The sequence below is a fragment of the Vicugna pacos genome, chromosome 3 (genome assembly GCF_048564905.1).
Source record: "Vicugna pacos chromosome 3, VicPac4, whole genome shotgun sequence".
NCBI classification, from domain to species: Eukaryota; Metazoa; Chordata; class Mammalia; order Artiodactyla; family Camelidae; genus Vicugna; species Vicugna pacos.
The window spans coordinates 69,825,538-69,839,169 of record NC_132989.1 but is presented as its reverse complement, the minus strand read 5'-3'; the positions used below and the strand labels follow the sequence as shown (position 1 = coordinate 69,839,169).

General features: G+C 42.8%; 1 protein-coding gene across 2 annotated transcripts in view; it reads left to right on the top strand.

Annotated features, from left to right (window-relative positions):
- Positions 1–543: 543 nt before the first annotated feature.
- Positions 544–13,632, top strand: part of CRHBP (corticotropin releasing hormone binding protein) — a 34,879-nt gene continuing 21,790 nt past the window's right edge. Inside the window, exons 1-7 of one of the 2 annotated variants that reach the window (XM_006197594.4) lie at positions 544–921; positions 1,256–1,349; positions 1,654–1,811; positions 3,204–3,414; positions 5,250–5,398; positions 9,162–9,279; positions 12,666–13,410. In XM_006197594.4, the coding sequence (XP_006197656.2) occupies positions 841–921; positions 1,256–1,349; positions 1,654–1,811; positions 3,204–3,414; positions 5,250–5,398; positions 9,162–9,279; positions 12,666–12,823 (969 nt within the window). In that variant the 5' untranslated portion in view covers positions 544–840 and the 3' untranslated portion in view covers positions 12,824–13,410. Of the gene's footprint in view, positions 922–1,255; positions 1,350–1,653; positions 1,812–3,203; positions 3,415–5,249; positions 5,399–9,161; positions 9,280–12,665; positions 13,411–13,632 lie in introns of those variants that run through there. The other variant, XM_072950707.1, reaches the window with a different exon arrangement.

The following is a 13,632-nucleotide window of genomic DNA, read 5'->3' as shown; positions in this document are numbered from 1 at the left end:
CAGTGGTTCAGAAGAATAATAAGGTCATGGTCACAGTTAGCTGGCCCAGGAGTGTGTCCATCCTGTATACATTCAGGCCACCTGATAGCGGAAATCCAGGAGTTCACAGACTCACAAGTTAGCGTTCTACTAGGGAAATGCTTACAAGAAACTGGACCAGGATAAAGTAAAGACCAAGGGACAGAAAGAGAGCTTGAATTACATTACTGCAATATTCTTCAAAATCAGACTTTGGTGTCTTTTCAGCTTCTCTTTGGAGCTGAAAATGCCTCAAGTTTCTTCCTGAGAGACATGAGCAATTGCATGAATACTGTATTCTCTGACAATTTTCAGCGTGTTTCCATTCGAGGTTATGAGACAAGGCTGCATGATAAGGTTATTTGTATTTGGGTATTTTATGCATGCGTAACATTGTCACTTGGCTTTGCAAAATCGAAAATTCCCTGCATATCCACAGGCAAGGATAATTCAGCCTGTGGCAGGTCGAGTGAAATGCTCTCCCTTATTCTCTATCCCTGCCAGATTCTTTCCCCCACACTTCAGTTCACTAAGTTGTGTCTGAAGTCATTGCCAGTGAATAATGCTGGACCACTCTGAAAATTTGTAGCTGAGAGCTGGACCCTCGTCATCACTGCGGGCTTTGTCACTGAGATAGGGTAACCCATGGTTACTGAGCTCAGATCAGTTAAGGGGCAGAGAGCCTCCCCTCCTCACTGCTCTATAAAAGAGACCCAGCAAAGAGACCCTACCGGCTTCTAGCTCTCAGCCTCGACGAACGTGTGAGAAGCAAAGCTGGAGCCCTCCGGAGCAGAAAGCACCAGCTGCAGAGGCAAGGCCGGCATGGCTCCTGCTTTCAAACTTCGATGTCACTTCATCCTGATCTGCCTGATGGCTCTAAGAGGGGAGAGCCGGTACCTAGAGGTGAGCGATCCCGGGCTGACCCATCACACCTTCCTTCCCTGAGTGTCCAGCTTTGAGGGGTGGGCAGGCTGCCTATGCTCTAGCTCTTCCTCCTCTATTTACTGTGCCCCGTTTCCCCTCGTTTCCCCTAGGGCTCCCTTCCTGCCTCTTCCTCCTTCCCTCTGGCGCCTGGGGATACCTTGGTCTGATACTACACCTTCCCGCCTTCTCTCTACCCGGGAGACGCTGACCCCGTCACTTTACTCTCTCTGCTGCGGGGCAGTGAGGGCGCCTCGTTCCTGGTCGGTCCCCTTTCCCCTTAAACTTTTCCGGACTGACCCATTTTCCTTGCCAGCTGCGAGAAGCGGCGGACCAGGACCCTTTCCTACTCTTCAGCGCCAACCTGAAGCGGGAGCTGGCGGGGGGGCAGCTGTACCGCCGCGCTCTGCGTGAGTCCGGGCTGCTGGGCTCGCATCCTCGGGCAGCGGGGAGGTGGGGAGGTGGGGGCTCTGCGCAGAGGGCAGGCGACTCCCGGGCATCGCCAGGAAGGGGCTGGCCACAATGGCCAGGGGTGCGCTTCCCATCGCGAACATCTGTCCGAGGAGGCAGGCGCTCTGGGGCGAGTTGGGGTGACGTCCCCAGGGACGCGGGAGCCGGGCGCAGCTGGGACTTCTGGCGCATGGAGACGGACTGCTGGGGGCCGGCACCGCCTTGGTTGCAGCCGCGGCCCCTCAGCCCCTCTACCCTCCCCAGGGTGCCTGGACATGCTGAGCCTCCAGGGCCAGTTCACTTTCACCGCCGACCGGCCGCAGCTACACTGCGCCGCCTTCTTCATCGCGGAGCCCGAGGAGTTCATCACCATCCACTATGACCTAGTCTCCATCGACTGTGAGGGCGGGGACGTCCTGAAGGTGAGGCGCCCCTGCCCGGTGCAGCCCCAGCCGCCGGTGTGCTGCACGGGGAGCCGGGGACGCTGGTAATTAGATGCTCCGCTGCTGCCGGAGTTGGCGAGGCGCGCTCCGAGACCCCACGCAGCTCGAACCTCGTCCAGCTGCCTGGGACGTCGCAGTGGTTTAAATTCCCCTCTGTGCACTCTGAGTCCTGGGCGTTTCGAAAGACTTGAACTCGCCGCGCGAACCCCTGTGCTGCAATCTGGGGCAGGTGAAAAGTGGTCCAAACCAACTAGCACGAGCCCTCGGGTCCCTTGAGCCCGCGGGTCCCGGTTAGAAGCCGGCCCCACACGTCTGAGATGCGAGCCCACCTCGCTCCTGCTGGTCCCTTTCTCTATGAAGCTGTTCCAGGCTCCCAGAGGCTGTCTTCAAAGCCTGGGTGACCCGATTTTGGAACCGAAGGGCACTGGCTGCTGGGAGGGATGCTGAGAAGGAATCTAGTCTGAGGCAGGTGGGAGGTGAGAATAAGACCCCCCCCCTCCAGCATGCCCGTTCCCGGTCGTTTTCTGTAAGTCTAACGGGTCAGCTTGGGGTGGCTGCTGGAGTTTTACAGTCCAATTAAAATGAACATGATTAAAACCCCAAAGTGGAATTATTTTGGACACTGTCAAACGCAATAGAAGAGGGCTGATTTGGTGAAGTAATTTTTGTAGCTGGTGATTTTACTAACGTGAACTAGGTTGTGCTCATTAAATTGGGGACCTGTGGTGATTTTAAGAGTAAAGTCAATAAACTCTGACCTTTTGTCTGATGAACTGCGCACTTTAACAAATGAAGGGGAAAAGTCCTGACTGGAATACCAGCCATCATTGTCTAAGTGTTGAAGAAGTTCTCGATATTTGAATATGTGATAAGAGGGAAAAAATGAGGGAAATGGGTGTGTGTAACCATTGGCAGGTAGGTAAAGCTGCTGCTCCAATTTTTCTTCTTGCTGTCTATTTTTGAGATATTTTGTTATATTTTAACAAGGAAAGAGAGAAACCGAAACCCGAGTTACGGTCCTGTGTAATTCTTCTGAAGGTAGGATGTGTGGAAAATATGAACAAGACAAAAATGTGTATTGTCTGTAGTTTCATTTACCAAGGTAAATGATAAAGTTTAAGGAAGCTTATTTGCTTTGGAAGTTTAGAGTTTATAAAGGGGGAGCAATAAATAATTTAAAAAATGACTTGCAAACAATTCATGGTCAAAATATATACAAATGGAAAGCAAGTGTTCAGGGGGGTGTAGGCTGGCAATTCTTCACTTATGACTGACAGTTTATTGCTGGGTAACCTTTTCCCCTTTTCAGCACACCTATGACTTCAGGAGTTCATGAAAGTGATCATCTTTGTCTGTATTTTTTGTTGGAAGGTATTTGATGGTTGGATTCTCAAGGGGGAGAAGTTCCCCAGTTCCCAGGATCATCCTCTGCCCACAACTGAGCGGTACATAGATTTCTGTGAGAGTGGTCTTAGCCGAAGGAGCATCAGGTCCTCCCAGAACGTGGCCATGGTCTTCTTCCGGGTTCATGAACCAGGAAATGGATTCACATTAACCATAAAAACAGATCCTAACCTCTTTCGTAAGTGGACTCCCTGTCTTCTCAGTTAGAAGGCAGGATTTGAGAGGAGGGAGCGTCAAATCTGCTTTTCAAAGGTAGTGTCATTGCACAAAGTTAAGAAATTTGAAGTGGAGGAATTATATGAATAGAAATTCTTTTGTAATTACAAATGACCTAAAGGATATTTCCTATTCATTAGTATGAAAATCAAATCAGTTTTTAATTTATTTCCTAGGCTAGGTAGGATACCAATTTATGATGGATAGAATTCTATTTTTTTTCTCCAGTCTTATTCTGATCTCCTGCTCTACTACAATGCATTCAGTGACAAACTTTAATCCCTCCAAGTCATTCCATTGACCTGGATAAGCTTAAGGGGTCAGATATGAAGCTGCAGTCTTAGAGGTATTTGGGCAAATGCTGAAAGACGGCATATCTGGAATGTGTAGACAGATTTCATGCTCTGAGCAGAGGGTTGGACCAGAAGGCCTCAATGTTGCCTTCTGAGTCTGAAATCACTGCTCTAATTTAGCTCATTTCTGATGGATACACAAATAGATGCTATAAAGCTCAATAGTCCAGGCTTAAAACACATTATCTTAACCAAAATGCATTCATTTATCCACTTATTTTTTCCCAGTAAGAGGAAAATTTTTATAAAAAATTAGGAAAAAATCATCATTTTTGGTTGCATACAATACTAATATTAACACTTCATGTGGCTGAAGAATGAGGCATACCTAATCTGCCAAAAATAAGACACTGACTAATTTTCCAATTTTTATTTTTAAAAAACAAAAAAATTTTTTTTGAAAGAAGCCCTACAAAAAGGCTGTTTCCGAGAACTGGAGCAGAATAATCCTAGAGGATATATGTACTGTTTCTCCTATATCCTGTTTGGGTAGAAATCAGAAACCTTCTAGAATCATCAAGGAATTTCAGTTCCTTATCAAAATTAAGTGAAATCAAAAATATAAGAAGGAGGCAAGAGGTAGTTCGGACATATTCTGATCAGTCAGAAACTTTTGTCCCAGTAATTGGCCCAAAAAAAGTACAAACTCGGATGCTTCAAGTTTCATAGCTAGAAGAATAAATTTATTGTAAGTCTGTTTTGAGATACAAAACAAGATTTTAGAAAGTCTTGGGAGTAAATTATACATTAAACATTTACCTTTTAGTCAACTTATCACTTAATGCCCAGTAAATATTTATCAGACATAAGCCTGCTTTCTATTTTTCTCAGCCTACTTTGTAACTGTTTTTATTATTTATTTACTTTATCATCTAAAAAGTAGCATATGGCTCCAAGCTGAGTTAATAAATGTTTCAGACAGACAGGATTTGAGTTGTGGCCTCACCTTTAAGCCTTGATTCTTCCAGACTTCCACCTTGAACCCTAGTTAACAAAGGGCTCCTAGAACTTCTACCAGCTAGTATTGTTTGGTTGGTTATTTTTTTTTAATTCTTATTTTTTATTGAAGTGTAGTCGATTTACAATGTTAGTTTCAGGTATACGGCAAAGCAATTCAGTTATATATATTTTTTTTTTCAGATTTTTTTAGTATTGCTTTGTTGGTTATTAATTTATGTCTTATGATTGTTATTAACAAGGTAACCCCCTGAGATTAAGATTAGAAGATGCCTTGCAGCCCAGGGACTCTTGATAATGTCCCTACATGACTGATGGTTTTATTTCCCAACTCGTTCCAGTCTTCAAATTGCCTTTGTGATATGTACTCTCTTTGGGGCCACAAGCCCCTAGACGGTGAATAGGAACTTAGAATAAGGATAAGATAGATTTTTATAAAAGCGCAGCATACTAAGTAGTGAAAATGTGATTTTGTTTTTCCACAAAGCCTGCAACGTCATCTCCCAGACCCCAAATGGAAGGTTTACTCTGGTAGTTCCACATCAGCATCGCAACTGTAGCTTCTCCATCATTTATCCTGTGGTGATCAAAATATCTGATCTCACCCTGGGACACTTAAATGGTCTGCAGTTAAAGGTGAGTTACTTCCTTGCTTTCCAATCACTTCCTAAGGCTCCAATTTTATCAGAGCAAAAGTAATCAGACAGGGCAAACTTGTACTGAGTGAATTGGAATGGTCCGTCCTCCTCTTTGACGGTTGCATCTCACATGAGCTTGTCCTCACTGCTTTAATAAACCCCTCTTCTATTTCCGTTGTGCTACAGGATGCACACTCAGGTGCCCCTTCTGACTCTCTCAGTACTTTCTTGTGATGTAAGGAATGTTTTCAATTGGTGAAGTTGTGGCATATAATTACAATTGAACTCTCTTGTACTTGCCTCTTTAACAAAAATTCTCTCCTAGCAGAACCTAGTGTGAGTCATCTACACAGCTGCTTTTCTGATTATTGGAATTCTCTTTTGACATGAAGGAAGTATCTCATCGACAGAGCTGTGTTATGAAGGAATGCTAAGTGTAGCAGAAAATACGAAATTGGATTTTTATATTGCAAAATGTGGTAAAGTTTTGAAGTGGTTTTTTTTTTATCACATTTAATTCCATACATTTTGCAACCAAACATTAGCTGAGAATCCCATCAACTTTTTTCCCCATGAACTTCTGTATGGACTTGACAACTAATGGTGAGCCTGACCACATTTATTTGCACTGGTAGCTTGTGTCTGCTGAGTCATCTTCATTTCCTTTTACTTTCTTTTATGCCAAGGTTAAGATAGCTTATGCATTTGCTGGCATCAAAGATAGTCATATTTCCTGATCATAAAGATTTCGGCAAAAACCAAATAAATAGGACTAGGGCTGAGAACAGCAGTAGATCCAATTTTCTGTAAGTCCTAAATTCATAGGGCAGTGCCTACTTTTATTTTCAAGTTGGACCTTAGTTGTAGAATAATGCTTTAATAAACACCAGGACAAGTGGATGTCTCTGGCATAGCCTTACTGGCTTGAGATTGTTTGTATATCATTCTTGATGTATAAAAAGGAGAGAGCAAGTGTGATAGATTGGGGGGTCTGCACTTTAGTTATTCTTGGCTACAAGGAGTCATCTTAGTGCCTACTGTTTAAAAAAATGTTAAGTCTGCAGGGTTCTATGTATCTGTTGCTTTACAAGAGTTTTGAGGGATTTTTTGTTTGTTTTTGAGTGCTTACCATATGCAAGGCATTAATCTAAATGCTGGAAATTAGCAACAAACAAAGCACATTCTGCTTACGTGGAACCTGCATTCCAGTGGGAGAAGAGGCAAAGATAGAATGTATTTCAAGTAGTAGTGAGTGTCCTGCAGAAAATGAAGTGGAGTGGTGGCTGGGACAAGGGAGTAGAAGGAGGGGTGGGCAGCTACTTGAGATAAGACAGTCAGTAAAGAAATCTTCTGAGGTTGAGTCATTTAAAGTGAGACTTGAGTGATAGGTAAGAAGGAGCCAGCAGCCACAGGAAGAGCTGGGAACAGAGGAACAGCAGTGCAGAGGCTCAGAGGCAGGAATGGACTTGCTGAGCTCTAGAGATGGAAAGAAGGAAAGATACGGCGGAGGAGGTGGTGGGGGGGCATGATACGACACAGCATCAGGGAGATGGGCTAGGCAAGGGCGTGGAGAGCCCAGCAGGTCACATTAAAGAGTTTGGGTTTATTCTGAGGGCAGTGGGAAACCACCAAAGGAATTCAGGCGGGAAAGTGACATAATCCGTTTGATTATGCTCAGGTGGGGTGAGGGCGGTTGGGAGTTGCTGGCCTCATGACAGAACTAATTAATGAAGTCCAAGGTGGGAGGGAGAGGATTACCTAAAGGTCATTCTGGCTTCCACAGATGATGATGAATGGACTGTCGGGGCCAGAGTGAAGCGAAAGTGCACCTAAAGGGCCACTGTCATAGTCTAGGCAAGAGATGGTGGTGACTTAGTCCAGGGAGGTGGAACCTCAGCAAAGAACTCTTGAGGATCACTGTTAAGGTGTGAACCCTAGAGGTCCCTACACAATTCAGCTTCTGCCACTGTTTATAAGAACAGCTGGGAGGTTTGGAAATAGAAAAGTCACTGAACTCCAAGGAGCATGTGCATCCAACTTCCTTGTTTCTTTGTTTTGTTCCCCTTATTTTAGCTTCTACCTCTTCCCAGCTTCCTTATTTCAAATTTCCCTCTCCCCAGCCCGCCTTTCCCCCTTCACCTCCTCCTGCTGAAATCTGGAACCTATAGAACCAGGTGGAAAGTTTAGTCTTGAGATGTTCCCCCTGGACATCCTCTGCTCAAGGGAAAGACAATTAGGTTTTTTATTCCCTTTACCTCTAAATGGCTTATTCAACTCTTCATACAAGAACATGGGCCCAATACACAGTGGGGCTAATTAACCCTCTCATCATTTGATGAGATTGTGTGTAAATGACCTAACTGTAGAACTGAGCACACAGTTGGTGCTTTAAAAATATGTCTCCCACCTGCTTCTTCTCATTAGCCAAGCAGTTGCTGTCGTATTGTTTTTCTATTTATGGTTTAGTGCTAGTTGTATTTCAGTATCTCCCAAATGTTGGGGTGGATGTGTTCATGTGTGTGTGTGTTTAACATTCTCTGGGTTAGATTTTGTCCCTACATGGAAGGGTCTATCTGGTTCACTTCTAAGCACCTTGCCACCCTCCACTGGATCTCTTGATGAGTGTGCCTCAGTGAATCAGAGTATCACAGGCAAATCGCCTGTGTAATTTGTAGAAGACAGTACAAAATGAAAATGCCGGGGCCTTATTAAAATTAAGAATTTCAAGGGGAGAGGGTATGGCTCAGTGGTAGAGTACGTGCCTAGCATGCACAAGGTCCTGGGTTCGATCCCTAGTACCTCCATTAAAATAAATAAATAAGTAAACCTAATTACCTGCCCCTCTTCCCCCCAAAAAAAGAATTTCAAGACAGTGACAGCATTAAGCCAAGCACTAGGCCCATGTAAGTGTGGGCCCTATGGGCATGGGGGGCGGCAGGACCATGAGGCCAGCCCTAATCACAGGAGACAGGCGACGCAAAGTGCCACATCTGGGACTGAGAGGGGCTGCTTTGTTTGTGTGGGAAAGTGATGCACGGGAATTGCTGTGGACGAGACTGTGTGGAAAGGACAAAGGGAAGCAGGAAAAGGTGGTTACAGTGGGTTACACAAAGCCTTTGAATAGATTCTTGTTTTGAGTAGCTAGAAATCAATTTATTTTGTTGGACGGAGAAAGGGGATGGTAACTCTAGCTAATTTGAGCCCCAAATTAGAGTTCTCTTCTTTCTTTAATATTCTTTAAAAACTAATCTAAATCCTTATCAGTAGAAATGATAAGGATTGTCTGCAGAGAAAGTCTTCTATAAAGAAGAGGAAAAGAGGTAAGTTGAAGGAAGAACTGATGTGGAAGCTCTATTTATAAAAACTCTGACTGCATGCACTAAGAAATTCCAATAATTCAGTGTGTGTGTCCAAATGGTTTTAAAAGCAAAGCATTTTCAGATTCAATTTTCATACATCTCATATGGCGTTTACAGATGCCCATTTCATCATTCTAGTCCTTGAGCTTATAAAAAAAAATTTTTTTGAATGCACACGCATTTTAAAAACATGATTACTCAACTGATTTAGAAAAGCAAATCTTTGGATTTTTTTTTTCTTTTAAAGGTCTTTTAATCTCCGGGGTCCTGGATTTTAAATTAAATAGCACTGCCAGGATGTCTAGGGCTGACGGAGTGAATTCACCAACTTACCATTGATAAAATGGTTCAACTTCCTTAATCGGTTTAAATGCATCTTCCTCTGCTGCTTGGTTCTCTCAGAAGTCCTCAGCAGGCTGTGGGGGAATTGGAGACTTCGTGGAGCTGCTGGGAGGAACTGGACTGGATCCCTCCAAGATGACGCCTTTAGCTGACCTCTGCTATCCCTTCCGCGGCCCTGGTGAGATGTTGCTTTAATTATTATTCATGTGCCTGTCAAGACTGTTTCCTTCAATAAAACACCTCAAATTTTTTATCCACGGGAGGGCAAGTTGCAGCAAAAAACTTCTGTTTTGCGCATTGAGCCAGTGTGAGGATTTTTACGTTTGAGCCGATGTACAGTATCGAGAATGTGTGACCACAACATCTGACATTGGGAGAGAAACGTATAAAGTAATAAGGTTGTGTGTTTAAGGTTGGCCGCAGGTAAAACTATGAATAAGACAAAACTTTTTGGTTCTGTGCTCTTTCCACCTTCTTGAAGATCCCTGCTTTCATCTTCTAGAGACTAAAGAGTTTATCTACTAACTGAAAACTGACCGAAACTGGTTCAAATAGTGACTGTATCATCAATTAGTGTGGTAATGAAGTAATACCTAAATAACTTTACCATATATCTGTGTGTATTACTCCTAGTAGATACATTAAAAAATGATACGCTTTATTAGAAATTCTCAGAACTGCTGAATGTCCCCAACTTCCAGCAGCAAAACCAGCCTCTGAAACACCACTGCAGAAACAGGGAAACTCGGAAATCTTAAAGTGGTCTCCAGTAATAAAGGCCCAGTTTAGCACAGAGCATGCCAGACAGAACCAGATCTTCTTTGTTATGCATCAGTGAAGAGTCTGCATTTGATTAGGCTCAGGTGGGGTCAGGGGGGTGGGAATTGCTGACTTAAAAACGAATTAATTAACGAAGTCCAAGCGGGGAGGGAGAGGGTTGCCTAAAACATTTCAGTGAAGGTCACTCCCATATCTGGACTTCAGATAAGGAATGGGGGTTATCTTTTAAAGAGACAAAAGTGAAACAGGAGAAGAGTCTTTCATCTCTTACCGTGGTCCCCTTCCTCTCTTGTACCACAGATCACTAACCAACTAAATAATGAAGCTACAAATCAGACATCCTTTTCATCGGCTGTTACCTGTTTGAATTACAGGTCTGCCCACTAGTATTTCCTCTCTCTGAGCTAAACAAACTTCTCCCAGATAGAATTAATATGCACAAGTAAGGGGAAAAGATTTCTAAAAACCCACTTTGTTGAAAAGGTGGGGATTAGTTATGCTAATTTACAGCTGAGCCCCGGTTTAAGCTGGTTCATTGTGGCTCCTCCGCCTTTTTGTGTGTGTTCCCGGAGGGGCTGGATCCTTCCATGTCACCAGAGGGCACCTGTGAGGAGATGCATTTGAGCTGGATTAAAAGATTAGACTGAGCTGAAGCACACTCGTGCCTTAAAATTTCGATAATTGGAGTCACAGTAATTTGGTACATGAATATTACCACTCGATTTAGGTAAAAGGTGTGACTGAGGCCAAAAAAACCACTTGTGCCTATATTATCTAGATAACTGAAACCCATCTTAAGATGATTTGAAGGCTTGAATTATCTGACTCATTGGTTCATTTTAGAGTTCACTTTTTTCTTTCACTCACAAGTTTCCATGAGCCCCTCCTAAGTTGCTCAGACAATGAAGAACTGTTAGGTACCCTGGCCATTATGTTGGATTTTATTAGGAATTACATCAAATAATAAACAAATGATATGCACATTAACTAAAGGAAAGAAAGCATGTTATGTAGATCAAAGCTCAGAGGCAGATCAGAAAAGAATGACCTTCCAAATCAGATAAAGAAAATTAACTTTGGACCTCCTCATAGAAACTCAACCTAGACTCCCTGGTGCCTATATTAAAATAATTTTAGGATTTATATTTATTATGTCTCCAATTTGGCTTTTACCTACATGACTGCATCTGGCTGTTTTACTTCATTTAAACCCAGATGCATGTTTGTAAAGTACCTGTTATACAATGATAATAATGTTTCTCAGAAGTGAGGCTTTATAGAGACAAAGTGGTGGGGGGGGAGATTGAGAAAATTAAAACAGCAGAAAGCATTACTGTAGGGCAGACAGATCTTGCCTCAGGAACCAGCTTGAGACTGGAGAAATAAAAGCAATTTTAATAAACATACTGAGTTTCACAAAACAGAAATAGACTCATATAGGTACAGAGAACAAACAGATGGTTGCCAGGAGGGAGGGGAGTGGAGAATTAAAAAGAAAAAATTGTTAGGGGCAGGGTATAGATCAGCGGTAGAGTGTGTGCTTAGCATGCACAGATCCTGGGTTCAATCCCCAGTACCTCCATGAAAAAAAAAAGAAAAAGAAAGTGGTAACTATGTGAGGTAATGAACACTAGTTAGCTTGCTTGTGGTGATCACATTGTACGCCTTAAATACACACAATTTCTGTCAATTATGCCTCAGTAAAGCTGAAAAAGTTTGTTAAAAGGATGCCTAAAAACCACACACAGCTTCAATACATAACTGCTCAGGCACATCTGCACTAGAAGATACATAAACACTGCCAGATGCTTCTCAAAATAATGAATAAGACTGTGCTTAAGAGAAGTAAGGATATCAAAAGTCATTCCATATAAGAAGTACAGAAAAAAATTAGAGGGACAATTTGCAGGTGAACAAGAACAAAAACAAGTCTATTCAGTGTATGTCTAAACCATGCAAATAATTTTTTGTTTATACATAAGACAGAATTATTATCTAGGCTCAAAAAAATAAACAGGTGATTTTTTTTCTTAATTTGGTCAACGTAAATGTCTCACAGTACATACACCTCATCCTTTAGCCCTGCCCACTAAATGCCATTTGCACCTCTAGATATTACCAAAATCTGCCCCTGCAAATTTCCAACCTGTCCCTAGAGGGCAGTACTGCCCCCACTGAGAACACAACTACGGCAATGGTGCAGATGGACCGACGCTTGCCTTTGCCACCAAAGCTTTGCAGGTAGGAGAACATAAAAAGTACGAAGAGATATCTTCTTACCTCTTTGCAGCCAGTTTTATTTGAGTAACGGTGTTCTTGCCCATGAGGGGTAAGGCTGAGTTCAATTTCACTGTTCTATAATTAATTATACAGTTGACCCTTGAACAACAGAGGTTTGAACTGCGGAGGTCCGCTTAGTAGGCGGATTATTTCAACCGTATATACTACAGTACTACACGACCCCCGGCTGGTTGAACCCAAGGATCTGGAACCTCGGATCTGGAGGAACTGTGGGAATGGAGGGCAGACTATAAACTATATGCAGATTTTCAACCGTGGGGAGGTCCTCGCCCTTAGCCTGCACATCGTTTAAGGGTCAGCTGTATATTATAATAAAGGTGAAAACAAAGACGTTCCACCTGATGGCAGATGCCTGGTTGGAGTACATGAGAGGAAGATGCAGCCCCTTGCTTTCTTTGTGTTTAAATGATCTCTTGGTCAGAAATGGTTCGACTGTGTGGTTTCTAACTGCTGGGAAACTTTCACTTTTTCCATGAATTATAGCCCAGATGAAAATTGGCTGTGACAACACGGTGGTGCGCTTGGTCTCCAGTGGAAAACATATAAATCGTGTGACTTTTGAGTACCGCCAGCTGGAACCATATGAAATGGAAAACCCAAGTGGAAACAGTATCCAGGAATTCTGTTTGTCTAGTCTTTGAATAACCATGTCAGTGAGTTCCACGCTGCTAGCTAAATGAGTTTTTAATGGCTATTATATATGATTTTGATGACCAGCTAGTTAAGAGCCTTCCATACCAATCAGTATTCCCAACCTTGAGCACGTATCTCTCTCTCTCTCACGCACACACCCCCAACCGTGAGCACGTATCTCTCTCTCTGTCACACACACATACACACACACACACACACAAATTTTTGTACCTTGCTTCTTTTTCATTTGTAATGTATAAATGACCACATGGTGGAAAATGAGCCCCCCCTCCCTTTGGTAGAAAAACAGTTTTCTGTATTTCTTTGAAACCTGAGCTGGTAAGGCAAGTGCAAAGAAATGTGTAATGAAAAATTGTATCTCAAGGGAAAAGACTACAAAGAAATTAAAATGATAGCGTTCTTACCAGTTTTATACAGAAAACAAATGTCTGTGCATATCAAAGTAGTTGAATCTGTTTATTTATTTTCTGCTTATTATTCTGTTTACAATAGATAATCGTTGTACCTAGTATTATTCACTGGTTGGTTACACCTTGTTTTTAACAAAACACTGTAGCATGGGAAACGTTTTGCATCCGTAAATACAAACACGAATAAATATATTCAGAATGTTGGCACCTCAACATTGTGCTTTGTGTTCCGAAACAGTCCCCTCCCTTATTACCATCAGAAAGTAATGTTCTCAGGTGGTACAGAACCAAATGCTGAAATACATTATTTTAGACTTCTTAGAGCTCGGAGAACTCTGGGCTGTGGAATTGCATTTATTTTGAGCAGAGGTATAATTGCAGTGTTT